This window comes from Cornus florida, unplaced genomic scaffold, assembly GCF_030987335.1.
Source record: "Cornus florida cultivar Cherokee Brave unplaced genomic scaffold, ASM3098733v1 CherokeeBrave_3.0.0_Hap2_Chr11, whole genome shotgun sequence".
NCBI lineage: Eukaryota > Viridiplantae > Streptophyta > Magnoliopsida > Cornales > Cornaceae > Cornus > Cornus florida.
The window spans coordinates 91,182,155-91,192,977 of record NW_026775581.1 but is presented as its reverse complement, the minus strand read 5'-3'; the positions used below and the strand labels follow the sequence as shown (position 1 = coordinate 91,192,977).

The 10,823-nt window shown below is 35.7% G+C and overlaps 1 protein-coding gene across 1 annotated transcript; it reads right to left on the bottom strand.

Annotated features, from left to right (window-relative positions):
* Nucleotides 1-4,015: 4,015 nt before the first annotated feature.
* On the bottom strand, nucleotides 4,016-6,021 carry LOC132283281 (probable sugar phosphate/phosphate translocator At1g12500). Its single transcript, XM_059785217.1, has 2 exons — nucleotides 5,393-6,021; nucleotides 4,016-5,150 (listed from the first exon to the last, which is right to left on the bottom strand). The coding sequence occupies exons 1-2, from the start codon at nucleotides 5,806-5,808 to the stop codon at nucleotides 4,508-4,510; spliced, it is 1,059 nt and encodes a 352-aa protein (XP_059641200.1). The 5' UTR covers nucleotides 5,809-6,021; the 3' UTR covers nucleotides 4,016-4,507.
* Nucleotides 6,022-10,823: the final 4,802 nt, after the last annotated feature.

Genomic DNA, 10,823 nt, shown 5'->3' with positions numbered 1-10,823 from the left:
ACTTGGATCTTTTAATGCAAAATGCGGTCTTTCGTAAACATTTTCATTCGTTTTCTTGTTGAAGGTGTTTTAAGAGCAAAACCAACTGCTTGGGCATGAGCATGAGCATTTTAAAAAATAAAAATGATTGAGCATGAGATTGGACTGGAGTCCGAATGTCAGAGTTGGAGCGCTTTTAAATTGTCTGGGTTTCATAATTATACTGAAGTAAGCATCTTACAGTTAAGATTGAAAATCGGATAATAAATGAGTTAGAGTTCAAGATTGATTTTTAAGCTTGTTTAATAAAAGAATTGATTTTAGACCATGTTTGAATTGACTCGTACGTGTTTATGACTAATATGTGTTAATGATCTCGTTAAAAAATATACAAATATTTATAAGCGTGCAGCAAATCATGAACAAACCAAAATAATGTCCTAGAGGAGCCAAGGTTGAACGCGAATATGATATCGAGATTTTTTTTCCTTTTTTTCTTTTTTAATTAAAGGAGCCAAGGTTGACCTTCTAAATAATGATGAGTAAGTTCGAGTTTGATCCTTTCATTACGAGCCCAAACTGAACTCACAAATCAATGAGCTAATTTAAACAAGCTGATTTTTGACTCGATTCAGTTCACTTGCAGCCCATTTATAACGGGCTTCGTGTTTATTGCTATTTAAAAATAATATTGGGATCCTCGAGGGCCCAACTTACAATGGGCTTCATTCATGTTAATTGCCATCTCTTATGTAATTTTCGAAGCAACTAACTCACTGTAAGAAGGGTCATTTGTCCCACATCGAAATCGGATGGGAAAGTAATTGGATATAAATGGATGGGTATGCAGCATTACCCAATAGTTCGAGTTTTTGGGTAAATGGGCAAGCACCCACCCGTTACAGTTAGTATCAGAGCCAGACCCAATCCTTGATCCGGTGTCATGCCCAGCGTCCAGTCCAGAAGGCGTTCGGGCTAGCATCCCGGGTAAGCAGGGTGACCCGAACCGCAATAAGGGCGTTGCGAGTTAGATGGAAAAGTGATTGGGTATAAATAGATAGGTATACAGCATTACCCAATAATTTGAACTTTTGGGTAAATGGACAAGCGCCCACCCGTTACACTAACCCATCATAAAATGATTAGTGAAACCGAATTCTATTACCCAAATACCCTTGCAACAATACACCCCTAGGTTCCATTAGGATCAACCCAAAAACAATGAAAGTTAACCGCTAAGTTGATCTCAATATTTTAGGGATTTTCTCTCAAATTATATTTTCAAAACAACTTAATGACGACGACCTTCAACTTAACCAACAAATTGACTTGTTCGCCAGTCGCTACACCCTCTCTCTATATGTATATCTTATTGCCATGTAATATATATTGATATATTTATCAGTATATTTTCGGGTAGAGGGTTACATTTAATCTTCAACAAACACATTAAATTTTAGATAGGCATGCAGACAAAGGAGTCTCAACAGCCACCAAAACATAAAGCAATGTGCATGTTGCCATGTCCCACTCCCACCCATGGCCACCACACCAATACAATGGTGTGGCTTGAAAAAGACCAAACTGTGATAGATATATATACGTGTATATGCGTGTCTATACTCTGTGTGTGTGTGTGCATATAAATAAGAGAGAGAGTTATCACATGCATAAAGTTTACTTCTACAGAAAAAGAAAGCCAAACAACAAAACCAGCCTGTGCAACTTAAAACGGATGGGAAATAATACAATAATTGCAAGTTGGAGCAGATTCGTTGACATAAATGGTTAGATCATTCAAGAAAGAAAGAAAAATGATATAGTAGTCCAGACATGATGACATTACAGTGATGTCATCCCTCGCTCATTAAATTTCTTACTTTGTATCACAACTCTTCAAAAGATCATAAAACCAATTTTCTAATAGTTTCTTATCCTAGTTGAGTGAATTACATGAATCATGCTTACCCTTTTCCCCAAGACTCAGTAAAGACTTCGCCAGATGAGTTTTATGAAATCTTCAGATGTGGTGGTAAGTTAAAGGTTTTGGCAGGTAACATAAACTATTTGAACAGAGAGCTTTAATCACCAAGGATAGCATATAAGTTCACCAAAATATAACAAAGATTAGCTAGCAAATGAAAACCACAAACTGACTCAATGTTCTCTTTGAAACCGGATTCAATTCATAAGAAGTAATAGAAAGAACTGTTAACCAAGTGATCGGAACTAATCAGAGTGTAACACAGGTCCACCAACCAAGTGGGAGTTCATCCAGAAAAATAAAACCTCCAACTAAATAGAAACAAATGTCGACACAAATTGCCCAAGTTCTTAAGCTTTTGTGTAGGAATTTTTTTATTGGATCTCTCATAAAAGGAGATTTATCAAAATTTCAGAATCCTCTCTGCGATTGGCACCAAGTTTTTATCAAGTGAAACCACAAAAAATAATAATAATATTAATAATAATAATAAATCAAAGGAAAAGCAAGAATAATATTTAGTAACAGAATATGGAAATCATGATATCTCAGCACAATTATAATCCAACAATAGAGAGAAAAGCTCAGATCAAGCCAATTTACCCATGCTCTGCTATTTTGGCAAAAAGGGAAATTAATTATAAATAAATAAATAAATAAATAAAAAGGCATTCTGATAAGATTCCAGCTTTTCCCTTCTTTTCTATTTTCTTGCTAAACATACTGATCATCACAGATGATATTGTGAAGACATTTACAGAGGTTACATTTAGATGTCCATCGAATTATAATGTTTTGTTGCTTTTTTCTTTTTCTTTTTCTTTTTTTTTTTTTTTTCAACATCATTTTCAATACATATCCATTATTGTGAAAATTGAAAAGGGTCTTTATATCGGTGTTAGCTAGCTAGCTAGCTTGGTGAAGTCCTTAATAGTCATATCAAAGGTTAGAATCCCATCTTAAACTAGAGTGTCGGATTTATATGCGTAGGGGGGAGGGCTAACCCCCAGGTATAGTCCATCATCCAGATAAGGCAGCCGTTACATCATATGTTTAGTAAAACTTTGAACCCATCCTAATCTAGAGTGTCGGATTTATATGTGTCAGGGGAGGGCTAGCCCTCAGGTATAGTCCATCATCCTGATAAGGCAGCCGTTACATCATATGTTTAGTAAAACTTTGAAACAATGTATATCTACGGGGGATTCAATAATGTCGACTCATTTTGGACCAAGATAATAAATAGCACGTAGCCATCCAATACCCCATCAGAAGACCAAAGAAACCCTAGTTATCTTCACAATCTTACACAATCTAAAATTGATCTTAACAGCCATGAATGAAGCTAGAAAATGTAAGCCCATTACAGATCCAAGTATAGATACTTCAGAACACTGGGTTATATATTTAGGATGGTACTCATTCAATCTTTATAGTTCGTGTGATTACATTGCATTAAAACAACTAACAGAGTAAAGCAGATAATTGAAATGAAAGGATAAGCAAAAATAGATTTCTGATGCAAAATGTTTTAAGCAGAAAATGAAAAGCTTAGCAAAATCATCTAGTACAATTTGTGCAAAAGCTCTGTTCAGATCAATTCGTCCATGCTCACTCGGTAGCTCAAAAAAAAGAAGTTCGGAATCTTATCAATCCCGGGTTGGAGTTATGGTTACAAGAGTCAATATTTATATTAAATAGCAATTTCTTATCATTTCCTCTCCTTTTCCTTTTCCCATAGCAATTTCGCTGATCAATAATTATATTAAACCCTAAGCGTTATACTCCTAGTGGCACATGCGGACATGGATTAGAACTGGCTTGATCCATTTTTTTCTTATATCCTATTCTACGGAAACTTATTATCGAAAATTGCAGCCATTATGGGAAAAAGTAAAAAAAATAAAATCATCGTGAAAGCAAAAATTAAACTATGTGCATGATATAATCAAGCCATTAATACAAGCACAACTAAATCTGCGCTTTCTTCCTTTATTTTGGTTCCTTAAAAATCTAAATTGAAGCACAATAACTACATGATGAAACCCAATAAATAATAAAGGCGGCTAAAATCTTCAATATGAATATAAAAGAATGCCAATATACATATACACAAAGTACAGTAAAAAAGAATGGAATTGCATAATGAACAGCAAAGTAACAGGGCTTATTGTTGACAAAATGAAGTGGGGTGATTTACCCCCCACATATTACAAGAAGAATAGTATATAAAGAACCAGTCTTTCTATGCGTTTCAATTGCAGGGGAAAGTGAAAGTGAGAGAGAGAATTTATTCTCTAAACCACTTCAACGAACAAGAATCAAATGGAAAAAGAGCAAAAATTGACCCTTTTTCCATAGTTCATCATCCTATACAATTGAATCATCAATTCACTTTACCTTCTATTCCAATTCTCTTTTTTCCCCACCATTGAGAACCTTTAATCAGAGTAAGATAACAAAAAATAGAGCATCATATTAAAGGAAAATAAGGCGCACCGTGTATTTATCTCCGGCCACTTTGAGCCAACTCAATTATTGCTTTCAGTGAGCTGTAGCTTTTGATCTCTTCTTCGCCTCGCTGTAAAGCACAACACCCATGACCGTCACCCCAAACCCGGATATCCCCATCACAGTCACCGGATTCCTAAATATCATAACGGAAACCACTGCTGCCACTGCCGCTTTTGCATTCCCCAAAACCTGCAATGTCAGAGCGCTGGTATGCTTGGTGACCAAAAAATTGGTCAAGTTCACCAAATACGCCACAGTCGCATTGGCAAACAACAAGAACACAATAAACGAGTCACCCTTTGCCTTCTCAATCGTAATTGCAAGCACATTTCCTTCTATATACAAAGTAAACGGAAGCAGAACCAATGCCGCCATTGGAGCCATATAGAGTAGAAGATTCATAGAGTTCAATTTCTCTGCTTCAGAGCTCAGGAGTAGACCCTGTACCACCGATTTCAATGCTCGACCAGCCGTTGAGCCAATACAGACCAGGAATCCAAAAAAGTGAAACAAAGGCTCGCTATTACTAGCCAAAACTATACCGAACACGACTGGTAACAGTGAGAGGTACACCTCCGCCGATTCTTTCTTGCAGGTGATCAAGAAAGCGAAGATCGCAGTGAAGAAGGGAGTGGTAGCTCCGATTGCTTGATTGAACGAAACAGGAAGGTACCTGTACGGTTATAAATAGCTAAATTACAACGTCAATGTTGAAGTAGATCGTATAATTTCATTGCTGCAATTATGCACTATTGAAAATCCCCAAAAAAAACTACGCATTATTGAAGAAAATGGATTACGAGAATGCGTTGCTTGAACTACTAATTCGTCTGTGTGTATATGTATATGCATTTGTCAATCTATTAGAATTCATAACCAAATGTGTTTTTTGTTTCAATCAATTATCAACTGTACCTGAGGGAGGTGTTGCCGCAGACGACGGAGAAGCAGAAGATGACGCTGAGGGCGGCGATCTTGAAGAACTGGCGGCGGGAGAGGATGTGCTGGAATGGAACGATCTGGAGCCATCGGACGGCGGCGAAGCTGTAGGCGGCAGAGGAGAGCATGTGGAGCATTGTGAGGAAGATAGGGTACCGGTAACCATAGATGCTGAGGAGGTACTTGTTGAGGAGTAGAACTCCGATGTTAGAGAAGTACCACGAGGCGATGCTCGCCGCCGTCACTACTGTCGGTGAGAGTATCGATCGGCCGCCGGCTCCGCCGTTCCGTACGTCTCCCGGCGGCGTGGCGGGAATGTCGAGCACTTGCTCCGTCGTCTCCAGCCGCGGGTTGCTGCCCCGCCGTGTGGTCCATGACTGCGCCTCCACCATGGGCAAAATGGGAACAAATGTGAAAATGCTTCACTTTCTCTCTCTATATCGCTGTGTGTGTGTAGGTTGAGAGAGAGAGAGAATAGATCTGGGAGGGAGTGAACACTACACACTTGTGAAGATGTGATGGGGTATGTGTGAAGAAACGGAGAGGTTGGGAATATGGTGTAGATCTGATCGTGCGGTGGATGTTTAGATTTGAGGGAGGTGGGGGTTTTTGAACCGTTGCATGGAAAAAGGAGAACAAAAATAATTAGATTCGCAATTTGTGTATGTGATTGTATATGTCGTCTAATTTATTTTGTTCCCGTGTCTTTTGTTTTGACTCTTGAGTGAAAATAACATCACGTGAATTGCACGCGATCCGGCTAAGTGCTGTTGGCTCTAATTGACCAATGGAGAGGCTTTATCAGCCATTACATTCTCTAAACCGTTTCTGGATACTATATTCTTGCGATTTTGTCTGATTCTTTTGTACACGTTTTGTGCTGCAGTTTTTTACACACGAACGAAATCGATTGGGTGTATTTGGTCAATGGAAATACAGTGAAAAGTGAAGGGAAATAAATTTTTTTTCTGGATAGTATGAAAATTAATAAAAAATTATAATAATTTGTTTTAACTATTCATTTTTTTTTATTGAATATGACAATAGATCTAAATAAATTTATATTTAATAAATATTTATATTTTATAAAAAATAAATTTAATATAAAATTTTAAATAATAAATTTTTGTAAGATATGTAGAGATGTAATTATTATAATATTCCTACAAAAAAATCACACATAAACTCAATTTATTTTAGAAAGTGGAAAGGGGATATAATTGAACTTTCACATAATTTTATCAAGAAAGCAAAATTTTTTTTTTTTTTTTTTTTGTAGAATTTTTTTGGAAAAGTTGAATGGTTATGAAAAGTTACTTTTTCACAAAAAATTTCTTTTATTGCTAACTACATTCGAAAAAAGTTTGGAATTTTTTGGTTTCATTTAAATTGACTTCTTTGCATTGACCCTGCCATTTTAACAGAGGGGATTGCCTTTGGTGAATTTTCGATTGGACTCCAATTATTGAAGAAATATTTGATGAACAATGTTACACATCTCCAATTTTAATTCGTGATTGTATATCGAATCTAACATAGTAATAAATGTCCTTTATTTTAATAGATATTATATTTTATTTTTTGAACAATGCTTGTCTTAGTCCATAAGTAGGAATTGCCTACTTATGCTGATATGGATCACTAATAACACAGCACATGTCAAAAAAAAAATTATAAAATAAATAGGAATCAATCGGGTCTTCTTACGGGTGATCCAAAAAGAATCGATTCAAGTCCACAATCTTTCCTCCAACAGGTTCCCTAACTTGGCTCATCTCTCTGGTTTTCGACACCTCTATTCTAGATTGACCTCATAACAATCTCAAAATACTACCAAACTTCAATACATTGACATTTCAAGTTGCAATATTTCTGGCAAATCAATGCTTATGACAGTTCTTCAGTCACTCAAACATTTAGATTTGTTGAACAACCACTTTTAATCAATCAAGACAAGTTCCAAAAATTTGGTAACTCTTCGCTCATTTACGCTGGTACTATTTTTAATGCTTAAAAAATCCCAATTTCAGCAAACCCACTTCACAAATCACTCCAAAAACTCAAACCATCAAGAAAAAGGATCATCCACACATATTAGAAAACAAAAAAGACACCACAACCACTCAGATCACCCAAACCCCCTAATCACCAATCTTTGTGGCGGACATCAAATCGGTGACGTGCATTTGGAGGGTACAAAGATTTGGGAAACCTTCTCCAAGGAAATCGTAGAAACAAAAAATACAAATAGCCCAATTTCACTACCTCTTAATTGGGAAACTGCACAGGCACTGGAAAGTGAGAATCCGGCAGTTTTGTTCAAAAAACCAGTCTGAAATCCGGCGTGAAGTAACTCTAGCTTGGCGTCAATTGAGGTCGATCATCGTCTTCAGGTAAAGGATCTATTGGTCAAGCGATCGATGAAATGTGAAATCGACGGCAAAGCACCCGATCAATACCGCTGCCGACAACGTCACTATAAGTCAGCAGATCGTGTTTGCCTTTGAAAGTTAGAGCGCAAGGTAGAGAAAAAAAAAAAATTTATTTCTTTTTGGATCACCCGCAAGAATACCCGATGGATTGATGTTTATTTTTTAAAAAGATGTATGACTTGTGTAGTGTTATTAGTGGTCCATGTCAGCATAAGCAGCCAATTCCTGCTTAAACGCCTAAGGCAAGCATTATTGTTATTTTTTTTTTATGGAAAATGATATACTTCACAATTTTGATTTGTAATTTTATATTGAATTAGGTATCTGCTTATTTATCAACTTTATGTGTTTTAAAAACAATCTTTTTAATATAGGAAATATATCGATATGAGCATCTTCATGATCGATCGAGGTTCAATCGATCCAATAGACCTTGTGAAAAGTAGGCCCTAGGGGTCATTTGGATCATTCACATCAACAGACCCCCCCCCCCCTCCCCCCCCCCAAAGTCCCAGTCGTCTTCCCCATTTCCAGGGAACCTCCGGGGACATCCAAAGCCCCAAATCTTCCATCTCCAATCTCCTAATATAGAAAAGAAAGAAAACCTTAAATAGCATAATTCAATTTTGATCGCCTTTGTTTTGGAGACTCTTTATATTAAGAAAAATGTTATACTTCACGAATTTTGATTTGTAATTTTATATTGAATTAGGTGGCTACTTATTTGTCACATTTATGTGTTTTAAAAGCAATTTTTTAATATAGGAAAGATTTAGAAAAAAGAAAAAAATTTAATATAACTTAATAACTTGAATTCAATTTTGTCTATCTTCGTTTGGGGGACCATTTATATTAAATCTTCAAATAAATGATTGACCCATTTCTCGTCAATAAGAACTTTAATTTATATAATTCACTTAAAGCTTTTTGTAATTGTATTTTGATTTGGTATTTTATAATTACAATTTAAATTTTAAAAAAATACTTAACAAAGATATAGAGTAATTAAAAAAATATAAAGAGTGCAGAAGATACACACACTTGTATATACAAGTAGAGAAAAACAAATTAGAGATAGAGAGGTAAACTTATTGTCATTGTTGGTTATTTTCTTTTCATTTCATCGACAATTCGAGTATTTTTTTTATTTTTTTTATTAACATGGGGTGTCCGAGAAGGCACGAACCCTTAGGACCCCTCACGACCCAACTAATCCCGTAGGACACGAAAGGCTCCCTATCCGGACCGGATAAGTCACTACAGGAACAGTAAAGGCTAGCCACAAAAAACACCCAGCTGGGACTCGAACCCCAGACCTAGGGGATTGTACTTGGACATGTCATATCTAAAAGGAGTATTAAAGTGGATAAGGCCAAAGTTGAGCTCGTTTCCGAATTACCTCCACCTTCTACGGTGAGAGAAATCTGCTCATTTCTAGGACATATCGGCTATCATATTTGATTGTATTTAATGATATATATCTATTTTACTCCATATAACTTTTATATATGTTGTGGAGTGTGATTGTTTTCTTTTTCTCCCCCACCATAATAGCTTCCAGAAAAATGCAAGCATATCAGGTTCAAACCTATTACATGAAACATTTATACGCATCAGTAGACTACAGGAGGCTGTAACCCTACCCAACGCGCCAACGGACGCCCCTACGCGCATCTGACGCGCCTGTGAAGTTTCCCAGTGCGTGCTACGCACTCCCATGTGCCTGCACGCACTGGTGGGAGGTTGCAGCGCGTCACACACTCACTTAAAGACCCTTTATTTTGACTTGTGACTTTTAAATATGTTAAAAGTATTATTGTCCTACATCAAATTCAGATGGAAAAAAACTTTGTTATAATTTGGACGGATATGCAACACTACGTAATTGCCTTAATTTTTTTTTATTAAGGGGCGGTAAGGGCTTTAATTTTCTATCAGGAGCTTATATTGGCTCTCCATAATTAATTTGCTCCATCCCATTTTTCTCTTAAAATTAATTACAAAAGAGTCCCTACATCACACCATGTCTAGTTTTTATATTTTCAATACTGTAATTGCCCTCCCTATATGAATCATCTAATTCTTTTTCACCTGTCATAGAATTCTACTCCTTCCGTTCCGTATTAGATGTTCATGTTTAGAAATTGAAGTTTTTAAGGGGACATGCAATGAATGCATTGTCCCCTTTTAAAATTACTAACTTGTCCTTCTTAGTTTAAATATGTATAGTTACTCAATTTGAATTTTTTTGAAAATATAAAGGACAATGAATGATTGGAAAAATAAGATTTTTTTGCTTTGATTTTTTAAAGTGGACAACTAACTTGGGACATCAAAAAATGAGATAGTAGACTATTAATATGGGACAGAGGGGTTTTATTTTATCATGGGATTCTTTTAGAATTCCAACTCCTTTTTAAAATTTTTTTTTAACCTTTCTTAGAATTCTAATTGATTAATGTTTTCTCTCACATTCTATCTTAGATTAAAATTTGATAAAAAGCTAACATCAGGTTTCCATTTTGGATATTTTACCGTCCACATGCACGATAATAAAACAACAAAGTAGTTTATTGTTACTCAGATAACAACTCGAATGTTTGTATAATCATTGTACATACTTATTTTGGTGTGCGGGTGTGATTGTGAGTGAGCAAAAGATGTTTTTTGTAATGTCAAAAAGAATATTGAGTTGTCAATCAAATCATTTGTTATATAATATGATCAATTTTGTGTGCTTATTTCATAAACAAAAAATTATAAATTGGCAAGAGATTTTTTTTCATGTAATATATGTTTTTGATTTTTTGATTTTGATTTTTTATGTTTGTGCTATTGTCTTGCTTCTGTTGTTGAGTGTATAGGTGTTGTTTCAAATTTGTTGTTGTAGTTTGTTTTTGTTGGAATTCGGGAGATTTGTTTGTGTTGGATGCTCTTATTTGTACATTCTTTTCATCCACTTGATTATCTTAAGC

Bases quoted from the DNA above. Each gene is read 5' to 3' on its own strand.
- LOC132283281 (XM_059785217.1), bottom strand. From the start codon at position 5,808: ATGGTGGAGGCGCAGTCATGGACCACACGGCGGGGCAGCAACCCGCGG. The intron at 5,151-5,392 runs GTACAGTTGATA...ATAACCGTACAG, and splicing joins TGCGGCAACACCTCCCTCAG to GTACCTTCCTGTTTCGTTCA.